The 25,057-nt window shown below is 58.9% G+C and overlaps 1 protein-coding gene across 2 annotated transcripts in view; it reads right to left on the minus strand.

The window, feature by feature from the left end:
- The window catches only part of gal3st4 (galactose-3-O-sulfotransferase 4), a 104,403-nt gene extending 96,228 nt beyond the window's left edge, over positions 1-8,175 (minus strand). Inside the window, exon 1 of one of the 2 annotated variants that reach the window (XM_072493352.1) lies at positions 7,909-8,175. In XM_072493352.1, coding sequence (XP_072349453.1) covers positions 7,909-7,913 — 5 coding nt within the window. In that variant the 5' untranslated portion in view covers positions 7,914-8,175. The remainder of the gene's footprint in view (positions 1-7,908) is intronic. The other variant, XM_072493354.1, reaches the window with a different exon arrangement.
- Between the last annotated feature and the right edge of the window lie 16,882 nt (positions 8,176-25,057).

A 25,057-nucleotide genomic window follows, 5' to 3' on the forward strand; every position in this document is an offset into this window, starting at 1 on the left:
CCATGGCGGCGGCGGAAGAGACTCCCTCCACAGCGCATGCGCGGGGTGCCGTGAGCGGCCGCTGACGCTCCCGCGCATGCGCCGCCCAGAGATGTCATTTCCGCGCCAGCTGGCGGGGCACCAAAGGCCTTTTCCGCCAGCTGGCGGGGCGGAAATCAGTCCGGCGCCGGCCTAGCCCCTCAAGGTTGGGGCTCGGCCCCCAAAGATGCGCAGCATTCCGCACCTTTGGGGCGGCGCGATGCCCGACTGATTTGCGCCGTTTTGGGCGCCGGTCGGCGGACATCGCGCCGATACCGGAGAATTTCGCCCCAGGTTCTTTTTAAAAAGAATTTAGGCTCTCAGCCTCCACCACCAACATGAGCAGCGAATTCCAGATTCCCACGACCCTCTGTGGAAAAACGATCTTCCTCACACCCCCTCCACACCTTCCGCCACCCATCTTGAACATACGTCCCCTAGTTCTAGAATTCTCCGCCAAGGGAAGCAATTCTATCCTGTGCATTCTACCTCTTCCCCTCATTATTTTGTACCCCTCAATCAAGTCACCCCTCTGCCTTCTTTCTTCCGAGGAAAATAACCCCAACCAGGACAGCACGGTGGCACCTTTCGCTGCAGAGAAAAACAGAGTTAATGCTTTAGGTTGGGATGACCTTAAGTGAAAGGTCATCTCAACGTGTTTCTCTCCACATTTGGGGCGCGATTCTCCCATGCCGCGCCGACGCTGGCAGGTGATTCTCCGAGGAGCGGAGCGTCGTCGCCGCCCGCAGGCCGCGCGGATAAAAAAAAAAGAAGAAAAACAGAAAATCGCTTATTGCCACGAGTGGGCTTCAAATGAAGTTACTGTGAAAAGCCCCTAGTCGCCACATTCCGGCGCCTGTTCGGGGAGGCCGGTACGGGAATTGAACCGTGCTGCTGGCCTGCCTTGGTCTGCTTTCAAAGCCAACGATTTAGCCCAGTGAGCTAAACCAGCCCCTACGACAGATACGACAGAGTTCCCGCCGGCGCCCTTCACCCCTGGTCGCTGCCGGCGGGAACTCTGCGCGAAGGGCCAGGGGGCGGCCTGTGGGGCAGGGAAAACTGATCCTTCACCGGGGGCGGGGCCTCCGATGGGGTCTGGCCCGCGATCGGGGCCCAGAATCGGTCATCCCCACGCCCGTTTCACGCCGTCGTGAAACGCGACGGAGTTCACGGCGGCGCGAACACTTGGTCTCCATTTTGGAGAATCGCCCCCACACTTTTTGACCGCCTGACTTTTTCGAGCATTCTTTGTGCCTCTAATTCACCACAAGCGATGAGTTGATTGCTGGCTGTGCTGCCTTTCTTGGCTGAATAGCTTGAATGTCTTGTCAATTACATTGTTGAGGTTAATAGAAAACGGGTGACGTCTTTCAGCACAAATAAATAAGGGATCACCCCGCTGCGGAGGAGGGCGGGGAAGGAAGGGGAATCTATTCATAAACCCGCTCCTGGGCCGAGCTAGGTTGGTCATTAACAGGTCCAGGCAGCAGGAGGATGGAGGGGGGGGGTCGTCTGACCCGACTGTCTGCCCCTCTGCCATGGCTGCATTCGCAACCCGAGTGGCCTTAGAGAGTGAGCACGCAGTGTCCACAAGCACGCTTCAGGCCTTCCGTGCTCAGTGGGCCCCCACAGGGGCAGGGGTGTCCCACCATCACCTCCCGGGAACGATATTCTGGTTTAGGCTTCAGGCTTTCCCCGTGCTCAGTGGGGCCCCACAGGGGCAGGGGTGTCCCACCATCACCTCCCGGGAACGATATTCTGGTTTAGGCTTCAGGCTTTCCCGTGCTCAGTGGGCCCCACAGGGGCAGGGGGTGTACCACCATCACCCTCAGGAACGATATTCTGGTTTATTTAGTTAAGTTTCCTTTCACGTTTTGTTTTGGTTACAGTGCCCCGCCAGGGGCTGTTAAACGTTTGCGTTTAGCTTACTGATTTCTGTTTTTATTTAGAAGAGTATAAATAGGGGACACCTGGGACACTGGATTGAGTTGGAGGAGAGGTGTGAGACTGAACAAGTCAATGAGCTTCCTCAATAACCAACAGCTCTGTGGGTTGGTTTCAGCTCCACCAATCAGCTCGGATCTTATTAACAAGTGGAGCTTGGGCGACTTTATGAGGCCCTTTCAACCGAGCATTTGCTCGCCAATCCCCATTATCACCCTCCGTGGCGGTGTCAAATAAACACTCTCCCTAAACTCCTTTGGAAAGTCTTACAAAGTTATAGACGCCATTTGAATGCAAGTGGCGATCAGATCCAACTTGGAATCCGCCCTCGCCTGTCTTTAACGCACCTTCCCGCTCATAGTTTGCCTCCTAGGTTCCAACAGGAGTTGGAACCCGGCCTACAGTCCCCCCCCCCAGACTTCCAACATTCTGATTCCCTGCTCCCCCACATGAGGAACGATCACAGGAGCGCGCAGCTGCGACTCCGCTTGAGTATCGCTGAGAAAAGGCACGTCGAAGCTTTTCATCTTGAACTCATCAGGCCATTAAAAAAGAACACCGAATGGAAAAGCGGCAACGATTCATACTTCACGAGAACTGTCTCGGACCGACATGCACCAACATTAGAAGCAGTTAAGAAAAGGCTCGATTGAGTCCCGGGATGAGGGAGCTTATCCCTTGAGGAAAGGTCTGGCCTGTATCCATCGGAGTTTAGAAGAATGAGAGGTGACCTTATGGAGACATAAAAGATCCTGAGGTAGGGTAGATGACGAGAGGATATTTCCCCTTGTGGGACAGACCAGAACTAAGGGGACACAGTTTAGAAATAAGGGGCCTCCCATTTAAGACGGAGATGAGGAGAATTTATTTTCCTCTCTCAGAGGGTCCCACGAGTGGTTAGCACCACTGCCTCACAGATGTGCAGCTTATGTGTATCGGGCATGCTAAATTGCCTCTTAGTGTCCGAAGATGTGCAGGTTAGGTGGGGTTACGAGGATAGGGCGGGGGCCTGGGGAGGGCGCTCTTCCAGAGGGCCGGTGCAGTCTCCATGGGCCGAATGGCCTCCGTCTGCACTGTGGGAATTCCACGGATTCGGGTCATAAATCTGTGGAAATCTCTTCCGCAGACAGCAGATTGAGTATTTTCTAAGGCGGGTTAGACGGACCCTCGAGCGGCAAGGGGGTCAAAGGTCACAGGGGGTAGGGCAGGAAAGTAGAAGCCACAGTCCCACCAGCCACGATCTGACCAAAATGGCAGGGCAGGCTCGAGGGGGCCAAATAGCCCACTCCTTCTCCTAATTCAAAGGACAAAGAGAACAAAGAACAAAGAAAAGCACAGCACAGGAACAGGCCCTTCGGCCCTCCAAGCCCCTGCCGACCATGCTGCCCGTCTAAACTAAAATCGTCTACACTTCCTGGGTCCGTATCCCTCTATTCCATCCTATTCATGTATTTGTCAAGATGCCCCTTAAACGTCACTATCGTCCCTGCTTCCACCACCTCCTCCGGCAGCGAGTTCCAGGCACCCACTACCCTCTGTGTAAAAAACTTGCCTCGTTCATCTCCTCTGAACATTGCCCCCTCGCACCTTAAACCTATGCCCCCCTAGTAATTGACCCCTCTACCCTGGGAAAAAGCCTCTGACGATCCAATCTGTCTATGCCCCTCATAATTTTGTAGGCCTCTATCAGGTCGCCCCTCAACCTCCGTCGTTCCAGTGAGAACAAACCGAGTTTATTCAACCGCTCCTCATAGCTAATGCCCCTCCATGCCAGGCAACAATTCACATGATTCTCGTTCCCAACTCTACTTGGACCTGATCCCGGAGGTTCTGTTGCCCTCCGTCAGGTCGAGTGACCGCGTTTATTTCCCGCCGCGCCCCCTCATCGCCGACATTTTTAGTTCCTGAACTAAACTGTGAGAAGGGAATGAAAAGTTGCCCGCGTTTTTGCCCAATCTCCCGCTATTCCTTCTGGGGATCAGCCGGGAGCAGTGACCAACACCCCGGAGATGCCAGGGAAAATCCCGCCGACGCGGCAGTCGCTGGCCACTCCGACAACTCACGGCACAATCACACGCGTTACAGAGTATTCACCGCACAGGAAAAGGCCGTTCGGCCCATCCTTTGCTCCGTGCTGCTGTTTCTCACAAGCCTCCTCCCAAATACGTCCCCCCCCTCCCCCCTCCCCTTTCATCTCACCCCATTTCCCTCCATCCCTCCCCTCCCGCATGTGTTTATCCGGCTTCCCCCCCCCCCCCTTCAACGTTTCGACACGGTCCACCTCAGCTACTCCCTGTGGGGGCGGGTTCCACACTCTCCCCTGTCATGATAGGCACTCATGCACATGATGAGATACAGACAGGCAGTGACAGACACCCAGTACAGCCAATCAACACACAGGACAGAACACAACCAGTCACCAGGCAGAACACTAGATGGTGGTCTCCCACTATAAAACACACGAGGCATCAACACTCTGCCTCTTTCCACTGGTGACAACTGTAGTGACAGTCAGGGTGTATATATCAGTTAGCACCTTCTTCACGTGGCTCAGAGCTAGTCTGGCCTAGTTGGTTATAGTAAGCACGCTTAGATTAGTAGAGTGTCAAACCCACAGCGAACTGTGTGCACTGCTTAACAAGTTCAATGAAGCGTATTGAACGAACTTCAACATTTCGAGTCTACTTTCAAGTACAACTGCATCCAGTTGCAGTCCGTGTTACCCCAGGGTGAATAACACGACATCCCCCACTCTCCGGGGAACAACATTTCTCCTGAATTCCCCATTGGGTTTATGAAATCGTGACACAGAAACATACATGGAAAACAGGAGCAGGAGGAGGCCATTCGGTCCCTCGAGCCTGCTCCCCCCATTCATTCTGATCATGGCCGATCATCAAGTTCAATACCCCTGATCCGCCCCCCCCCCCCATATCCCTTTATCCCACGAGCTATATCTAATTCCGTCTTGAAATTACACCACGTTTTGGCCTCAACTACTTTCTGCGTTAGCGAATTCCACAGATTCCCCGCTCTCTGGGTGAAGAAATGTCTCCTCACCTCAGTCCTAAAAGGTTTACCCCTGACCCTCAAACTATGACTCCCTGCTTCTGGGCTCCCCCACCATCGGGAACACTCTTTCTGAATCTACTGTCTAATCCTGTTAGAATTTTATAAGTTTCTATGAGATCCCGTCTCACTCTTCTAACCGCCAATGAATATCATCCTAACCCACTTAGTCTCTCCTCATATGACAGTCCCCGCCATCCCAGGAATCAGTCTGGTAAACCTTCGCTGCACTCCCTCAAGAGCAAGAACATCCTTCCTCAGGTAAGGACACCTAAACTGCTCACAATACTCCAGGTGTGGCCTCACCAAGGCCCTGTACAATTGCAGTAAAACATCTCTATTCCTATACTCAAAACCTCTCGCTATGAAGGCCAACATACCATTTGCCTTCTTTACTGCCGGCTGTACCTGCGCTCTTACTTTCAGCGACTGATGCACGAGGACACTAAGGTCTCGTTGAGTATCCACCTCTCTCAATTTACACCCATTCGAATAATAATCTGCCTTCCTATTTTTGCTACCGAAGCGGATAACCTCACATTTATCCACATTATACTGCATCTGCCATGCATGTGCCCACTCACTCAGCCTGTCCAAATCCCGCTGAAACATCTCTGCATCCTCCTCACAGCTCACCCTCCCACCCAACTCTGTATCATTTGCAAATTTGGAGATAATACATTTAGTTCCCTCGTCCAAATCATTAATATATAGTGCGAACAGTTGGGGTCCTAGCACAGATCCCTGCGGTACCCCACTAGTCAGTGCCTGCCAATCAGAAAAAGACCCATTTATTCACAGGAGCTGTGTCCATAAGACATAGGAGCAGAATTAGGCCACTCGGCCCATCGCGTCTGCTCCGCCATTCGATCACGGCTGATATCCCCCCCCCCCCCCACCTCAGCAGTTCCCTTTCCCAGGTCATTCTTTACCGACAGAAATAAGCCCTCAGTTCTATTTGAGGACAAGCTTGTTTTTTTTAAATTAAGTTCTTTGATCATGAATAACGTATCTCATTTAATTTCCACAGGTTCATTCAACATTTGGCACAGTCTCGCTCTCTCTCTCCCTCTTTGACAAATAAATTGTCTATCCTTTCCTGCCAAGCTTTGCGAGCCAAGTTTCAGAGCACATTGGGGCACTTTCAAAACACAGGAAAAAAATGGAGCAAATGCTCGGAGCTCCATCTTGAAGCTGTTAAATTTTAAACACCCTTCCATTCATTATTTAGTGGCAGCCTTGCAGCTGGACACCATCGAGACTAACACTCCCAGACCCAATTACAAAGTCATTTTTCCTTTTGAGTCTGTAGCTTTGCACTCGTTAAAAGTGCCGTGAATCTCGACATTTCTCTTCCAGCACATTCTCTCCCTCTCGCTGTCTGTGCTAACCTTTTATCACTTGCTTTCTCTCTAGCTCTCCTCGCCACCTCTCCCTCTCCACCCCCCCCCCCCCCCCCAATCCTTCATTCCTCACTCTCCCTCTCTCTTCCCATCAGTTCAACTCACCTCTCACCCTCCCCGTCACAGAATTTACAGTGGAGAAGGAGGCCATTCAGCCCATCGAGTCTGCACCAGCCTTGGAAAGAGCACCACACCTAAGCCCGCATCTCCACCCTCTCCCCGTAACCCAGTAACCCCACCCCACCTTTTTTGGGACACGAAGGGGGCAATTTATCACGGCCAATCCACCCGAACCTGCACATCTTTGGACTGTGGGAGGAAACCGGAGCACCCGGAGGAAACCCACGCAGACACGGGGGAGGACGTGCAGACTCCGCGCAGACAGTGACCCAAGCCGGGAATCGAACCCGGGACCCTGGCGCTGTGAAGCAACTGTGCTAACCACTGTGCTGCCGTCAACACCAAATCTCTCCTCCCTCCAACCCCCCCTCGCCCTCTACTCTTTCTTTCCTTTGCTTTTTTAAAATTTAGAGCATCCAATAAAGGGGCAATTTTAGCGTGGCCAACCCGCCTACCCTGCACATCTTTTTAGATTGTTGGGGGTGAGACCCACACAGACACGGGGGGGGGGGAGGGAGAATGTGCAAACTCCACACGGACAGTGACCCCGGGGCCGGGACCGAACCTCGGCGGCGGCAGGCAGCGGTGCTAACCGCTGCGCTGCGCCCCCTCCCTCTACCCTGCCACCGTCAGCCTCTGCAATTCCTCCATCGAAACCCCGTTGTAGCCCCAGCCCATCATTTTCGCTCCGCCTGCCCTTTGCCCCCCTTCCGCCTCTCTCTCTCTCTCTATTCTGTAAGCGTACAGCGCCAAGGGGAAAGGGGGTGAACATTCGGCCCGTCCTAAAAAAAAGAACGACCCACTTAGACCCACTGCCTGCTCTCTGCCAACATGGGTCCATGACATCTGGATTTTTCCAGACCATTTCTAGCCCCCCCCCCCCGCCCCCCTCACTTCTTCGCTCACCCTAAACCTTATCCCAATCTCTTCATCCCTTCCCGAGTTTCCCTGCCTCCACTGTGGAACAAAGGGGCTACAATGGAATTTCGGCTCGACTGAATCCCCCCCACCCCCCCCCCCCCCCTCCCCCGCACACCAACCCGACTGCCGACTGCCCACAAAAATCCTCTTTAAACTCCCCCAGTTTCCAAACACAACGCAGAGAGAGATCACTGATGTGGTCGTGCAGGGAGAGAGAGAGAGAGAGATGCAGAGAGAGAGGGAGAGCAAAAAAAACCTTTTGCAAAAACAAAAAGTGCTTGTAACGGATTGAAAAATAAATGTGACTTGGCAGAGAACCGGAACGCACGTTTTTCCAATTAATCACAGAGCCACGGGTCCCCATCTCGCACCCCACAGCCCTTCAACTTTGTTACATAAACAGATTAAACCCAAAAGAGTTTGCGTCACCCACCTCATCACTGTGGGTCTTTTCCAGAATCCACGCTCTTGTCCTCCTCTCTGTGTTTTGTGTGTGTGTGTGTCTGGCTACCCGCATTGAATCGCAGCTCTCTGTCAGATACTTGCTCTCTCTCTCTCTCTCTCGCTCCCTCCTGCCTTTATAAGGACTCAAATGCAAGAGAGAATTGCATTAAATCACATTCTGACACAGACACACACACATTCATATGGCTTGGTGATCGGGAGATCTCTCGGCCTCTCTACACACTCTCTCTCTCTCTTTCCCCTCCCTCTCTCTCTCCTCCCCTCTCTGTTTTTCTCTCCTCCCTCGCCCCCTAACTGCACAATCCCCTCGCTCGCTGTCTTGCCTTTCTCACACGCAGACACACCTCCCCCTCTCTCTCTCTCTCTCTCCTCTCTTTCCCAACCCCCTCCCCCTCTCCCTCCCTTGGGCAGCACTGTGGATAGCACAATTGCTTCACAGCTCCAGGGTCCCAGGGCTCGATTCCCGACTTGGGTCACTGTCTGTGCGGAGTCTGCACGTTCTCCCCCGTGTGTGCGTGGGTTTCCTCCGGGTGCTCCGGTTTCCTCCCACAGTCCAAAGATGTGCAGGCTAGGTGGATGGCCGTGATAAATTGCCCCTTAGTGCCCAAAATTGCCCTTAGTGTTGGGTGGGGTTACTGGGTTATGGGGATAGGGGTGGAGGTGTTGACCTTGGGTAGGGTGCTCTTTCCAAGAGCCGGTGCAGACTCGATGGGCCGAATGGCCTCCTGCACTGTAAATTCTATGATAATCTTCCATCCCCTCCCCCTCCTTCAGTGCCTCTCCTCTCTTCCCTCCCTGTCTCGCTCCCCTTCACTCTCCTCCTTCTTATCTCCCCTGCCCCTCCTTTTCTTTCCTACCCCTCTCCCCTCCTCCTCGACCATTCCCTCCTTCCTCCTCCCCAACTTCTCCCCCCACTCCCTTGACTCCCCCCACTACTCTCCCCTCCCTTCCTTCTCCACAACCCCTCCCCTCCCCATCTCCTCTCCCCCTCCCCCCCCATCCTCTCCCCCTCCCCCCCATCTCCTCTCCCCCTCCCCCCCATCTCCTCTCCCCCTCCCCCCCATCTCCTCTCCCCTCCCCCCCCATCTCCTCTCCCCCTCCCCCCCCCCATCTCCTCTCCCCCTCCCCCCCATCTCCTCTCCCCCTCTTCCCTGCCCCCCTCCCCTCCCCCTCCCCCCCCTCCCCTCCCCCTCCCCCCCTCCCCTCCCCCTCCCCCCCTCCCCTCCCCCCTCTCCCCTCCCCCCCCCCCCTCCCCTCCCCCTCCCCTCCCCTCCCCTCCCTTCCTCCCCTCCCCCCCTCCCCTCCCGCTCCCTCTTCCCCTCCTCCCTCCTCCCCCTCCCTCTGCCACTCTCCCCTCCCCCTCCCTTCCTCCCCCTCCCCTCCTCCCTCCCCCTCCTCCCTCTCTCCCTCTCCACCCCCTCCTCCCTCCCCACCCCCTCCTCCCTCCCCACCCCCTCCTCCCTCCCCACCCCCTCCTCCCTCCCCACCCCCTCCTCCCTCCCCCTCCTCCCTCCCCCTCCTCCCTCCCCCTCCTCCCTCTCCCCTCCTCCCTCCCCCTCCTCCCTCTCCCCCTCCTCCCTCCCCATCCTCCCTCCCCCTCCTCCCTCCCCCTCCTCACTCTCCCCTCCTCCCTCTACCCTCTTTCTCCCTCCTCCCTCTCCCCCTCCTCCCTCTCCCCCTCCTCCCTCTCCCCCTCCTCCTCTCCCTCTCCCCTCTTCCCCTCCTCCCTCTCCCCCTTCTCCTGCTCCACCTCAACCCCTCCCCATCCTCTCCCGCCTCCCCTCCCTCTCCCCTCCTCCCCTCCCCCTCCCCTCCTCCCCTCCCCTCCCCTCCTCCCCTCCCCCTCCCACTCCTCCCCCTCCCATTTCATCCTCCCCCTCCCCATTTCCTCTCCCCCTCACCATCTTCCCTGCCCTCTCCCCTCTCCCCCTCCTCCTTTTCCCCTCTCCCCCTCCTCCCTCTCCCCTGCCCTCCCCCTCCTCCCGCTGCCCTCCCCCTCCTCCCACTCCCCCCCTCCTCCCACTCCCCCCCCCCTCCTCCCACTCCCCTCCTCCCTCTCCCCTCCTCCTTCTCCCCCCTCCCCCTCCTCCCCTCCCATCCTCCCTCTCCCTCTCCCCTCCTCCCTCTCCCTCTCCCCTCCTCCCTCTCCCTCTCCCGCTCCTCCCTCTCCCCCTCCTCCCCTCCCCCTCCCCCCTCCCCCTCCTCCCCTCCCCTCCCCCTCCTCCTACTCCCCCTCCTCCCTCTCCCCTCCCCCTCCTCTACTCCCCCTCCTCCCTCTCCCCTCCCCTCCTCCCTCTCCCCTCCCCCTCCTCCCTCTCCCCTCCTCCCCTCTCCCCCTCCTCCCCTCCCCCTGCTCCCCTCCTCCCCTCCCCCTGCTCCCCATCCTCCCCTCCCCCTGCTCCCCTCCTCCCCTCATCCTGCTCCCCCTCCTCCCTCTCCCCCCTCCTCCCCTCGCCCCCTCCCCCTGCTCCCCCTCCTCCCTCTCCCCCTCCTCCCTCTCACCCTCCTCCCTCTCCCCCTCCCACTCTTCCCTATCCCCCTCCCCTCTCCCCCTCCCCCTCTTCCCCCTCCCCCTCTTCCCTCTCCCCCTCTTCCCTCTCCCCCTCCCCCTCTTCCCTCCCCCTCTTCCCTCCCCTCCTCCCTCTCCCCTCCTCCCGCTCCCCCTCCCCCTCCTCCCCCTCCTCCCCCTCCCCCTCCTCCCCCTCCCCCTCCCCCTCCTCCCCCTCCCCCTCCTCCTCCTCCCTCTCCCCCTCCCCCTCTCCTCTCCCCCTCTCCCCTCCTCCCTCTCTGTTCCCCCTCCTCTCCCCTCCCCGTCCTCCCCTCCTCCCTCTCCCCCTTCTCCCTCTCCCCTCCCCTCCCTATCCACCTCTCCCCTCTCCCTCCCTATCCCCCTCTCCCCTCCCCCCTCCCCTTCCCACCTCCTCTCTCCCCTCCCCTCCTTTCTCCCCTCCCACTCCACCCCATTCCTCATACCCTCTCCCTTCCCCTCTCTTCTCCTCCTCTCCCTCCTCCCCTCTCCTCCCCCCACCCCTCCCCTCCCCCCCTCCCCTCCCCTCTCCCCCTCCCCTCTCCCCCCTCCCCTCCCCTTCCCTCTCCCCCTCCCCCCCTCCCCTCCCCTCTCCCCTCCCCTCCCCTTCCCTCTCCCCCTCCCCTCTCCTCTCCCCCTCCCCTCCCCTCTCCCCTCCCTCCCCCTCTCCTCCTCCCCCTCCTCCCCCCCCTCCCATCCCCTCCCCCTCCCCTCCCCCTCCCCTCCCCCTCCTCTCCCCTCCTCCCCCTCCACCTCCTCCCCCTCCCCCTCCCACTCCTCCCCCTCCCCCCTCCCACTCCTCCCCCTCCCCGTCCTCCCCCTCCCCCCTCCCCTGCCCCCTCCCCCCTCCCCATCCTCCCCCTCCCCTACCCCCCCTCCCCCTCCCCCACCCCCTCGCCCCCTCCCTGCTATGCCCAATTTCAGGCGACCGAATCGGCGCGAAGGGGGTCCTACGCGACCGGATCGGCGAGCCAGGTGCCCCACGAGGCCGAACGGGTCCAGGCGATCGAGTTTCTCCCGGTCGCGGCCCGGACGAGGGCGGCCGTTTCGCGCGCTTTTCAAGGCCTCCCGCGCTTGTGTGCGGCAAAACCTACGGCAACACTGAGGGACGCACTGCGCAGGCGCGCTCGACGCAAGACCGAACTGCGCATGCGCAGTGGCGTGACGAACGCCATGACATCACGCCGTGCAGCAACTGTGGAGCTGCACATTTAAAAGGGCAATGTCCCGCAAACACCTGACAATGCCTACGCTGTGGCAAGGTGGGCCACTACACTGCCTACTGTCGAGCGGCTCAACCTGTCGATCTTCCACATCTTCGACAACCTCGCAGGAACGTGCAGACCATTCAGCCTCCACATTACGACATCCAGACCGATGACACAGATGACTGAGATGCCTTCCGGGTTGCGGCCATTGATGGGAACCGAGTCAACACCATCAATCTGGGCGATGAATGGTGTGCCACCCTGACGGTCAACCCAAATTTGTCGCCCACCTACTAGACTGGACTTATGAGACTGTTTACACGTCAAACTTTTGCAATCACTGTGTTAACATGTTTATGTTCTTCTCGTTACAGGCATTCGTTTTATCGTTCCACATTTCCACGTTCTTTGTTATGGTACAACTTAGTTATTATGTCACACCCGACATCGCCCCTTGTATGTAGTTAAGCCCCATGTACATGCTGTAAATATTACACACACACACATTTAGCTGCATTCAGTACGCATTTCTATTTATAACCACGTAGGCACATAATCTTATAAAAAAAGGGGGATGTCATGATATTCAAGTGAACATCACAGCACATACACACATACATAGTGATGGACAGATCAACGGACCAATTAGCACACACAACACGACAGCCAATGACAGACAAGAGCATGCACAGTACAAAACAAGGAACACGACACTTCCTGGTCAGTCCAGCAGGCGACGGCTCAGGGCAAGGACCTCCAAGCCAGACACTCAGACAGTCGCCATATGCTGAGTACCAGAGTTTGTTATATAAATAGTTAAAAGAAATAAAACAGCCTTGTACCAATCGCAACCGTCTTGGGTTTGTCTGTGTCTCAGAGTACCCAACACTTCACCACCCCCTCCTCTTCCCCTCCCTCCCTCCTCCCTCCCCCTCCCACCTCCCTCCCCGCCTCTTTCCCCTCCCCCTCCTTCTCCCCACTCCTCTCTCTCTCTTTCTCTCTCTCCCTTCCTCCCCCTCCTCTTTCCTCCCTTCCTCCTCCCCCTCCTCCTCCTCCCTCCTCCTCCTCCTCCCTCCTCCTCCCCCCCTCCTCCTCCGCCTCCTCCTCCCCCCTCCTCCTCCGCCCTCCTCCTCCCCCCTCCTCCTCCCCTCCTCCTCCTCCCCCCTCCTCCTCCCCTCCCTCCTCCTCCCCCTCCTCCTCCCCCCCTCCTCCCCTCCCCTCCTCCTCCCCCCTCCTCCTCCCCCCTCCTCCTCCCCCCTCCTCCTCCCCCTCCTCCTCCTCCTCCCCCTCCCCCTCCTCCTCCCCCTCCTCCTCCCCTCCCCCTCCTCCTCCCCCTCCTCCTCCCCCTCCCCCCTCCTCCTCCCCCCTCCCCCCTCCTCCTCCCCCTCCCCCTCCCCCTCCTCCTCCCCCTCCTCCTCCCCCTCCCCCTCCTCCTCCCCCTCCTCCTGCCCCTCCTCCTCCCCCTCCTCCCCCCCCTCCCCCTCTCCTCCGCCCCCCCTCCTCCTCCCCTCCTCCTCCCCCTCCTCCTCTCCTCCTGCCCCTCCTCCTCCCCCTCTTCCCCCCCCTCCTCCTCCTCCTCCCCCCTCCTCCCCCCTCTTCCTCCTCCCCCCTCCTCCTCCCCCCTCCTCCTCCCCCTCCTCCTCCCCCTCTTCCTCCCCCTCCTCCTCCCCGCCTCCTCCCCCTCCTCCCCCTCCTCCTCGTCCCCTCCTCCTCCCCCTCCTCCTCCCCCTCCCTCCTCCCCCCTCCTCCTCCCCCTCTTCCTCCCCCCTCCTCCTCCCCCTCTCCTCCCCCCCCTCCTCCTCCCCCTCCTCCCCCCTCCCTCCACCCCTCCTCCCCCTCCTCCTCCCATCCTCCCCTTCCTCCTCCCCCTCCTCCTCCTCCCCCCTCCTCCTCCCCTCCTCCTCCCCCTCTTCCCCCCCTCCTCCCCCTCCCCTCCTCCTCCCCCCTCTTCTCCTCCCCCCTCCTCCTCCACCCTCTTCCTCCCCCCTCCTCCTCCTCTCCCTCCTCCTCCCCCTCCTCCTCCTCCCCCTCCTCCTCCTCCCCTCCTCCTCCCCCCCCCTCCTCCCCCCTCCACCTCCCCCTCCTCCTCCCCTCCACCTCCCCCCTCCTCCTCCCCCCCTCCTCCTCCCCCTCTTCCTCCCCCTCCTCCTCCCCCTCTCCTCCTCCCCCTCCCCTCCTCCCCCCTCCCCCTCCTCCTCCCCCTCCCCCTCCCCCTCCTCCTCCCCCTCCCCCTCCTCCCCCCTCCTCCTCCCCTCCCCCCTCCTCCCCCTCCCCCTCCTCCTCCCCCTCCTCCTCCCCCTCCTCCTCCCCCTCCACTCCCCCTCTCCTCCGCCCCCCTCCTCCTCCCCCTCCTCCTCCCCCCTCCTCTCCTCCTCCCCCTCCTCCTCCCCCTCTTCCCCCCCCTCCTCCTCCTCCTCCCCCTCCTCCCCCCCTCTTCCTCCTCCCCCTCCTCCCCCCCCCCTCCTCCTCCCCCCTCTTCCTCCCCCTCCTCCTCCTCCCCCTCCTCCTCCTCCTCCCCTCCTCCTCCCCCCTCCTCCTCCCCCCTCCTCCTCCCCCTCCTCCTCCCCCTCTCCTCCTCCCCCTCCTCCTCCCCGTCCTCCCCCTCCTCCCCCCGTCCTCCCCCCTCCTCCCCCTCCTCCTCCCCCCTCCTCCTCCCCCTCCTCCTCCTCCCCTCCTCCTCCCCTCCCCCCTCCCCCTCCTCCCCTCCCCCTCCTGCCCCCTCCCCCTCCTCCTCCCCCTCCTCCTCCTCCCCTTCCTCCTCCTCCCCTCCTCCTCCTCCTCCTCCTCCCCCTCCTCCTCCCCCTCCCCCACCCCCCCCCCTCCCTCCCCCCCTCCTCCTCCCCCCTCCTCCTCCCCCCTCCTCCTCCCCCCTCCTCCTCCCCCCCTCCTCCTCCCCCCTCCTCCTCCCCCTCCTCCTCCCCCCTCCCCTCCCCCTCCTCCTCCCCTCCTCCTCCTCCTCCCCTCCTCCCCCTCCTCCTCCCCCTCCCCCTCCCCTCCACCCCCTCCTCCTCCCCTCCTCCCCCTCCCTCCCCCTCCTCCTCCTCCCCCTCCTCCTCCCCCCTCTTCCTCCTCCCCCCTCCTCCTCCCCCTCCTCCTCCCCCCTCCTCCTCCCCCCTCTTCCTCCCCCTCCTCCTCCTCCCCCTCCTCCTCCCCCTCCTCCTCCTCGTCCTCCTCCTCGTCCCCTCCTCCTCCCCCCTCCTCCTCCCCCTCCCCCCTCCTCCTCCCCCCTCTTCCTCCCCCCTCCTCCTCCCCCTCTCCTCCTCCCCCCTCCTCCTCCCCCTCCACCCCCCTCCTCCCCCTCCTCCTCCCCTCCTCCCCCTCCTCCTCCCCTCCTCCCCCCTCCTCCTCCCCCTCCTCCTCCTCCCCCCTCCTCCTCCCCTCCTCCTCCCCCTCTTCCCCCCCCTCCTCCCCCTCCCCCTCCTCCTCCCCCCTCTTCCTCCTCCCCCCTCCTCCTCCCCCCTCTTCCTCCCCCTCCTCCTCCACCCCCTCCTCCTCCCCCTCCCCTCCTCCTCCCCCCCACCACCTCCCCCCTCCTCCTCCCCCCCTCCTCCTCCCCCCCTCCTCCTCCCCCTCTTCCTCCCCCCTCCTCCTCCCCTCTCCTCCTCCCCTCCTCCTCCCCCCCTCCCTCCTCCTCCCCCTCCCCTCCTCCTCCCCTCCCCCTCCTCCTCCCCTCCTCCTCCCCCTCCCCCTCCTCCTCCCCCTCCTCCTCCCCCTCCCCTCCTCCTCCCCCTCCTCCTCCCCCTCCTCCTCCCCCTCCCCTCCCTCCACCCCCTCCTCTCCCCTCTCCTCCGCCCCCCTCCTCCTCCCCCTCCTCCTCCCTCTCCTCCTCCCCCTCCTCCTCCCCCTCTTCCTCCTCCCCCCTCCTCCTCCTCCCCCTCCTCCTCCCCCTCTCCTCCTCCCCCCTCCTCCTCCCCCCTCCTCCTCCCCCTCTTCCTCCTCCCCCCTCCTCCTCCCCCTCTTCCTCCCCCTCTTCCTCCCCCCTCCTCCTCCCCTCCTCCCCCCCTTCTCCCCCCCTCCTCCCCCCCTCCTCCCCCCTCCTCCCCCTCCTCCCCCTCCTCCTCCCTCCTCCCCCTCCTCCTCCCCTCCTCCTCCTCCCCCCTCCTCCTCCCCTCCTCCCCCCTCCTCCCCCCCACCCCCCTCCTCCCCCTCCTCCCCCCTCCTCCCCCTCCTCCTCCTCCCCTTCCTCCTCCTCCCCTCCTCCTCCTCCTCCTCCCCCTCCCCCCTCCTCCCCCCCCCTCCTCCTCCCCCTCCTCCTCCCCCCTCCTCCTCCCCCCTCCTCCTCCCCCTCCTCCTCCCCCTCCTCCTCCCCTCCTCCCCCTCCTCCTCCCCCTCCTCCTCCCCCCCTCCTCCTCCCCCTCCTCCTCCTCCTCCCCCTCCTCCTCCTCCCCCTCCTCCTCCTCCCCCCTCCTCCACCCCCTCCTCCTCCCCCTCCACCTCCGCCCTCCACCTCCCCCCTCCTCCTCCCCCTTCCTCCTCCCCCCATCCTCCTCCCCCCTCCTCCTCCTCCCCCCTCCTCCTCCCCCTACTCCTCCTCCCCTCCTCCTCCCCCTCCTCCTCCTCCCCCCCTCCTCCTCCCCCCTCCTCCTCCCCCTCCTCCTTCCTCCTCCTCCTTCCTCCTCCCCCCTCCTCCTCCTCCCCCCTCCTCCTCCCCCTCCTCCTCCCCCCCTCCCCCCCTCCCTCCTCCCCCCCCTCCCCCCTCCTCCTCCCCCCTCCTCCTTCCCCCCCTCCTCCTCCCCCACCCTCCTCCTCCTCCCCCCTCCTCCTCCCCCCCCTCCTCCTCCCCCCCTCCTCCTCCCCCCCCTCCTCCTCCCCCCCCTCCTCCTCCCCCCCTCCTCCTCCCCCCCCTCCTCCTCCCCCCCCCTCCTCCTCCCCCCCCTCCTCCTCCTCCTCCCCCCCCTCCTCCTCCTCCCCCCCTCCTCCTCCCCCCCCCACTCCTCTCTCTCTCTTTCTCTCTCTTTCCTTCCTCCTCTCTAGTCCTCTCCTTCCAGACCACCAGACATTTCACCACCATCTGTCTGACAGATTTCCTCAGAACAGAAGTTTTATTCATGGTGGCCCCACTTCACTGCAGCAAAACCCCGGATGTGAAGGTGGAGCACAGATAACCCCTCTGCACAAATGGTGGAATAACCCGGCCAAACGCATTGAAAAAGAGAGAAAGAGTTGCATTTCCATGGCGCCTCAGGATATCCGCAAGGCCTTTCATAGCCAACTGAGAATTCCTGTCATAATGTACGAAAGGTGGCAGCCATTTTGTGCACAGCAAGATCCCACAAACAGCGATGTGATAATGGCCCAGATTGAATCCTTACAGCAAAGAAGGAGGCCTGAGTACAGAGTGCTTCACTGTCAGAGGGTCAGTACTGAGGGAGTGCCGCACTGTCAGAGGGTCAGTACTGAGGGTGTGCTTCACTGTCAGAGGGTCAGTACTGAGGGAGTGCCGCACTGTCAAGGGTCAGTACTGAGGGAGTGCCGCACTGTCAGAGGGTCAGTACTGAGGGAGTGCTGCACTGTGGGAGGGTCAGTACTGAGGGAGTGCCGCACTGTCAGAGGGTCAGTGCTGAGCGAGTGCCGCACTGTCAGAGGGACAGTACTGAGCGAGTGCCGCACTGTCAGAGGGACAGTACTGAGGGAGTGCCGCACTGTCAGAGGGTCAGTACTGAGGGAGTGCCGCACTGTCAGAGGGTCAGTACTGAGGGAGTGCCACACTGTCAGAGAGTCAGTACTGAGGGAGTGCTGCACTGTCAGAGGGTCAGTACTGAGGGAGTGCCGCACTGTCAGAGGGACAGTAGTGAGGGAGTGCCGCACAGTCAGAGGGACAGTACTGAGGGAGTGCCGCACTGTCAGAGGGTCAGTGCTGAGGGAGTGCCGCACTGTCAGAGGGTCAGTACTGAGGGAGTGCCGCACTGTCAGAGGCACAGTACTGAGGGAGTGCCGCACTGTCAGAGGCACAGTACTGAGGGAGTGCCGCACTGTCAGAGGGTCAGTACTGAGGGAGTGCCGCACTGTCAGAGGCACAGTACTGAGGGAGTGCCGCACTGTCAGAGGGTCACACGAATACCTCATTTTGTGATTGTGTGAAATTTGACATTCTTGTACTTGTCCAGAGACGTTGAAGAGAAAAGGTTTCAGCAACATGTTGCCTTTCTCAGTAATATTTAAAGATAGTGTCAGGGATCTGGTCTTGCATGATTGGGCCCGCTAACCATCACGTCTCTCGTGTCCTTCGCCATTGTGACCTTTACCTATTTAGGTGTGCAGAATTCTCCCAAACGCTTCCCGGTGTGTTTGATGGCGGGCATGGGGGTGTGGGGGCATGGCGGGCATGGGGGGGTGGGGGCATGGCGGGCATGGGGGGTGGGGGCGGGTGAAATGGCGGAGGGCCCAGAAATCAGTTTCATTCCACCAGGCATTTACAACGGGATCTTTCACTGTGATGCAGATGAAGACCTCCGCCCCTGTCGCCCCCTATGCCAGGTTCCCTGCAGTGCATGGCGGGTAAACATACCAGGGTGAAACACGTTCGGAGCGATGTGACATGCCAGATGTCGGGACTCATCCGGAAAATGTCTGAGCCACCTCAGGGATTCAGGATGGAGACCCATCTCCATTTTTGTGTGGGACCGCCTCGTTCCTGCTATGGCGGGCCAGTGACATTAGACGCCTTTTCGATATGGCGCCCCCCGGTTATGACGCGGACGACCCCGGGGCCTAATCAGCGAGGTGGGGCCTGGGAGATCTGGTGTGTTCCCCCGCCAACTTCTGAGGTGGGAAGCACTCTATACTCCCGCCCCTGCCGCCGGGGTTAGCCTCAAAACGGGAGCGTTCCGCCCAAGATCCCCAATGCGGCCAATCCGTAGCACAACGATTGTTAGCTCGATCAAAACGGCGATCGGGAAAGCAGCCAATCGCTGAGGAATGGTAAGGGAAGGATGTGATTGGTTTGAACCAGGAGGTCCTTCCTTCATCTCAGGTTAAACCGTCAGAAACGGGCGGCATGTGGCACAGTGGTTAGCACTGCTGCCTCACGGCGCTGAGGACCCGGGTTTAAATCCCGGCTCTGGGTCACTGTCCGTGTGGAGTTTGCACATTCTCCCCGTGTCTGCGTGGGTTTCGCCCCCACAACCCAAAGATGTGCAGGCTAGGTGGATTGGCCGCGCTAAATTGCCCCTTAATTGGAGAAAAAGAATAAACATAGAACATACAGTGTCAGAAGGAGGCCATTCGGCCCATCGAGTCTGCACCGACCCACTTAAGCCCTCACTTCCACCCTATCCTCATAACCCAATAACCCGTCGCAACCTTTTTTAGTCACCAAGGGCAATATAGCACGGCCAATCCACCTAACCTTCACGTCTTTGGACTGTGGGAGGAAGCCGGAGCACCCGGAGGAAACCCACGGGGAGAACGTGCAGACTCCGCACAGACAGTGACCCAGCAGGGAATCGAACCTGGGACCCTGGCGCTGTGACGCCGCAGTGCTAACCACTATGCTACCATGCTGAACAATTGGGTACTCTAAATTTTATAAAAAAGAATCACTTCAATGAATAAAAGTTCCCTCAATCTGTTAATTTTGTGCCTTAAAGAAGCAACTGGACAATTGGTTTGTTAAATGGAGGTCAATCGGATTTAACCTTCGCGATTAACGGTCCTAATTGGTTTGGTATTAGCACTGGCTCAGAGATTAATCCTTTCCTTGGTATTTCCTGTAGAGCTCAATCTTTATTTTATTCATTCCTGGGATTTGATTGTTGTCGGCAAGGCCAGCATCAGTTGCCCTCCACTAATTACATACAAACATACAAATTGGGAGCAAGAGATGACCAACCAGCCCCTCGAGCCTGTTCTGCCATTTGAAACGACCGTGGCCAATGGGATTGTGGCCTCAATCTCCCTTCGCCACATCCTTCAATCCTCAAGAAAGTGGGTCTAATTCGGCCTTGAAAACACTCAGCAACACTGCCCCCCCCCCCCCCCCCCAAGGTGAGCCGCCTTCTTGACCCACTGCAGTCCCTGTGGTGTAGGTACACCCACTGTGCTGTCAGGGAGGGAGTTCCAAGATTTTGACCCAGCGACAGTGAAGGAACGGCCGATATATTTCCCAGTCGAGGCGGTGAGTGACTCGGAGGGGAACCTCCAGGTGGTGGGGTTCCCAGGTATCGGCTGCCCTCGTCCTTCTAGTTGGTAGAGGTGGTGGGTTTGGAAGCTGCTGTCTGAGGAACCTTCGTGAGTTATTGCGGTGCATCTTGTAGACGGTGTGGTGATCGGCATCATTGTAAATACACAAGGGGTTAATGCAAATACACTACAACTAAGTAAACACTAGAGGGAGCACCAGAGACATCATGACACACAGACAGTCAATCAATAGGTCAGTAAGATAGGACACGGCCAATGGGCAGTCACGATACACACAGAGGTGACACTACCACAAGGGGGCTACCCATATAAAAGGACAGGGCACGCATGCTCTGTCTCTTTCCATAGGAGACACTCAGAGAGACAGGGGCAGATCAGGAAGCATCACACCCACCACGTGGCTTAGAGCTATGATGGGATGACGTGCCTTGTAGATGGTGGACAGGCTTTGGGGGGGGGTGAGGAAATATGGAATTCCCAGTTTCTGGCCTTCTCCTGTAACCAAACACTACGATATAGTTACTCCTCCAATCTGATTTCAGAACCATGGGGGGATTCGCCGACCCCACGCCGGGTGGGAGAATCGCCGGGGGCTGGCGTGAATTCTCCGCCACCAGACATTCGGCGGGGGCGGGAATCACGCCCAGCCGGTCGGCGGGCCCACCCCCGCCGATTCTCCGGCCCGCGATGGGCCGAAGTCCCGCTGCTGGAATGCCTGTCCCGCCGGCGTGGATTAAACCACCTTTTGAACGGCGGGACAAGGTGGCGCGGGCAGGCTCCGGGGTCCTGGGGAGGGGGGGGGGGGCGCGGGGCGATCTGGCCCCGGGGGGGGGTGCCCCCACGGTGGCCTGGCTCGCGATCGGGGCCCACCGATCCGCGGGCGGGCCTGTGCCGTGGGGGCACTCTTTTTCTTCCGCCTTCCCCATGGTCTTCACTATGGCGGAGGCGGAAGAGGCCCCCCTCCCCTGCGCATGCGCGGGGATGCCGTGAGCAGCCGCTGATGCTCCCGCGCATGCGCCGACCCGCGTCGCCCGGCGAAGACCTTTCGCCCCCGGCTGGCGTGGCGCCCAAGGCCTTTCCCGCCAGCCGGTGGAGCGGAAACCGCTCCGACGCGGGCCTAGCCCCTCAAGGCGAGGGCTTGGCCTCTAAAGGTGCAGAGAATTACGCACCTTTGGGGCGGCCCGATGCCAGAGTGGTTCCTGCCACTCCCTCACGCCGGGACCCCCCCCGCCCCGCCGGGTAGGGGAGAATCCCGGCCCAGATGTCATGCTTTTGTATGAAAAACTAGCAAATGTAATCGTATAATATTAAATAAAAACAGATGAATGAAAGCATAAAGTCACTTCGTTCTTAGTTCATATTGATTTTAAACACTTAGCTGACGATGCTCATTTTACAAGACAGCGCCCCCTGGCCCGGAGTCTTGGTGTGTGCGAGTTTGGAGGTGCTCACTCCACCTCTCAGTCAGCAGTTTGGGAGGTCGGGTCCTTCCCTGAGCTCCCACACTCTCCCCCTTCTCCTCTTTGGAACGGGACCTTTGCCTCGAAGGGCCTCGCCGTGACACCTCGTCCCAAAGATGCCCCCCCCCTCCCCCCCCCCCCCGGCTGTGCGGCACTCCCTCAGCGCTGCGGCGGACGCGCCGGCCGAGATAAGCCGCTCGAGGCTCCAGAGCGGGGGCGCTCAGACAGACAGTGAGTGGCACAAAGGATGACCAATGAACATACAGAACGCAGCAGCCAATCACCAGACAGAACACGGGGTGTCAAGTTAGGTGACCTAAAAGCTCGGACAAAGCTCTTTTTTTAAAAAATAATATTTTATTGAAAATTTTTGGTCAACCAACACAGTACATTGTGCATCCTTTACACAACATTATAACAATACAGATAATAATGACCTTTTTTATTTAAACAAGAACAAAAGAAAACAACAACAAATAAATAAATATTAAATAACAAAAATAAAAACTAGCCCTAATTGGCAACTGCCTTGTCTCAGCCCCCCCCCCCCAAGTCCTGGGCTGCTGCTGCTGCCTTCTTTTTTCCCCCATCTATCTTTCCGCAAAATATTCGACGAACGGTTGCCACCGCCTGGTAAACCCTTGAGCCGACCCCCTTAGGACGAACTTAATCCGCTCTAACTTTATGAACCCCGCCATATCATTTATCCAGGTCTCCACCCCCGGGGGCTTGGCTTCTTTCCACATTAGCAATATCCTGCGCCGGGCTACTAGGGACGCAAAGGCCAAAACATCGGCCTCTCTCGCCTCCTGCACTCCCGGCTCTTGTGCAACCCCAAATATAGCCAACCCCCAGCTTGGTTCGACCCGGACTCCTACTACTTTCGAAAGCACCTTTGTCACCCCCATCCAAAACCCCTGTAGTGCCGGGCATGACCAAAACATATGGGTATGATTCGCTGGGCTTCTCGAGCACCTCGCACACCTATCCTCCACCCCAAAAAATTTACTGAGCCGTGTTCCAGTCATATGTGCCCTGTGTAATACCTTAAACTGAATCAGGCTTAGCCTGGCGCACGAGGACGACGAGTTTACCCTGTTTAGGGCATCTGCCCACAGCCCCTCCTCGATCTCCTCCCCTAGCTCTTCTTCCCATTTCCCTTTTAGTTCGTCCACCATAGTCTCCCCTTCATCCCTCATTTCCCTATATATATCCGACACCTTACCGTCCCCCACCCATTTCTTCGAGATGACTCTGTCCTGCACCTCTTGTGTCGGGAGCTGCGGGAATTCCCTCACCTGTTGCCTCGCAAAAGCCCTCAATTGCATGTACCTGAATGCATTCCCTTGGGGCAACCCATATTTCTCAGTCAGCGCTCCCAGACTCGCGAACTTCCCATCCACAAATAGATCTTTCAATTGCGTTATACCTGCTCTTTGCCACATTCCATATCCCCCATCCATTCCCCCCGGGGCAAACCTGTGGTTGTTTCTTATCGGGGACCCCCCCAATGCTCCGGTCTTTCCCCTATGTCGTCTCCACTGTCCCCAAATCTTCAGTGTAGCTACCACCACCGGACTCGTGGTATAGTTCCTTGGTGAGAACGGCAATGGGGCTGTCACCATAGCCTGCAGGCTGGTCCCCCTACAGGACGCCCTCTCTAATCTCTTCCACGCCGCTCCTTCCTCCTCTCCCATCCACTTACTCACCATTGAAATATTAGCGGCCCAATAATACTCACTTAGGCTCGGTAGTGCCAGCCCCCCCCTATCCCTACTACGCTGTAAGAATCCCTTCCTCACTCTCGGAGTCTTCCCGGCCCAAACAAAACCCATGATACTCTTTTCTATCCTTTTGAAAAAAGCCTTCGTGATCACCACCGGGAGGCACTGAAACACAAAGAGGAATCTCGGGAGGACCACCATCTTAACCGCCTGCACCCTCCCTGCCATTGACAATGCTACCATATCCCATCTCTTGAAATCTTCCTCCATCTGTTCCACCAACCGCGTCAAATTTAGCCTGTGCAATGTGCCCCAATTCTTAGCTATCTGGATCCCCAGGTAACGAAAGTCTCTTGTTACCTTCCTCAACGGTAGGTCTTCTATTTCTCTACTCTGCTCTCCTGGATGCACCACAAACAGCTCACTCTTCCCCATGTTCAATTTATACCCTGAAAAATCCCCAAACTCCCCAAGTATCCGCATTATTTCTGGCATCCCCTCTGCTGGATCCGCCACATATAGTAGCAGATCATCCGCATATAAAGATACCCGGTGTTCTTCTCCTCCCCTAAGTATTCCCCTCCATCTCTTGGAACCTCTCAGCGCTATCGCCAGGGGCTCAATCGCCAGTGCAAACAGTAATGGGGACAGAGGACATCCCTGCCTTGTCCCTCTATGGAGCCGAAAATATGCCGATCCCCGTCCATTCGTGACCACACTCGCCACTGGGGCCCTATACAACAGCTGCACCCATCTAACATACCCCTCTCCAAACCCAAATCTCCTCAACACCCCCCACAGATAATCCCATTCCACTCTATCAAATGCTTTCTCGGCATCCATCGCCACTACTATCTCCGTTTCACCCTCTGGTGGGGCCATCATCATTACCCCTAACAGCCTCCGTATATTCGTGTTCAGCTGTCTCCCCTTCACAAACCCAGTTTGGTCCTCATGAACCACCCCCGGGACACATTCCTCTATTCTCATTGCCATTACCTTGGCCAGGACCTTGGCATCCACATTGAGAAGGGAAATTGGTCTGTAGGACCCGCATTGTAGCGGATCCTTTTCCTTCTTTAAGAGAAGCGATATCGTTGCTTCTGACATAGTCGGGGGCAGTTGTCCCCTTTCCTTTGCCTCGTTAAAGGTCCTCGTCAGTAGCGGGGCGAGCAAGTCCAAATATTTTCTGTAAAATTCAACTGGGAATCCGTCCGGTCCCGGGGCCTTTCCCGTCTGCATGTTCCTAATTCCTTTCACCACTTCTTCTACCGTGATCTGTGCTCCCAGTCCCACCCTTTCCTGCTCTTCCACCTTGGGAATTTCCAGCCGATCCAAAAAATCCATCATTCTCTCCCTCCCATCCGGGGGTTGAGCTTCATACAATTTTTTATAAAATGTCTTGAACACTTCGTTCACTCTCTCCGCTCCCCGCTCCGTCTCTCCTTCCTCGTCCCTCACCCCCCCTATTTCCCTCGCTGCTCCCCTTTTCCTCAATTGGTGTGCCAGCAATCTGCTCGCCTTCTCTCCATATTCATACTGTACACCCTGCGCCTTCCTCCATTGTGCCTCTGCAGTGCCTGTAGTCAGCAAGTCAAATTCCACATGCAGCCTTTGCCTTTCCCTGTACAGTCCCTCCTCCGGTGCTTCCGCATATTGTCTATCCACCCTCAAAAGTTCTTGCAGCAACCGCTCCCGTTCCTTACTCTCCTGCTTCCCTTTATGTGTCCTTATTGATATCAGCTCCCCCCTAACCACCGCCTTCAACGCCTCCCAGACCACTCCCACCTGAACCTCCCCATTGTCATTGAGTTCCAAGTACTTTTCAATGCATCCCCTCACCCTTAGGCACACCCCCTCATCCGCCATTAGTCCCATGTCCATTCTCCAGGGTGGGCGCCCTCTTGTTTCCTCCCCTATCTCCAAGTCTACCCAGTGTGGGGCATGATCCGAAATGGCTATAGCCGTATATTCCGTTCCCCTCACCCTCGGGATCAATGCCCTACCCAACATAAAAAAGTCTATGCGTGAATAGACTTTATGGACATAGGAGAAA

The sequence above is a fragment of the Scyliorhinus torazame genome, chromosome 31 (genome assembly GCF_047496885.1).
Source record: "Scyliorhinus torazame isolate Kashiwa2021f chromosome 31, sScyTor2.1, whole genome shotgun sequence".
Taxonomy (NCBI): Eukaryota; Metazoa; Chordata; class Chondrichthyes; order Carcharhiniformes; family Scyliorhinidae; genus Scyliorhinus; species Scyliorhinus torazame.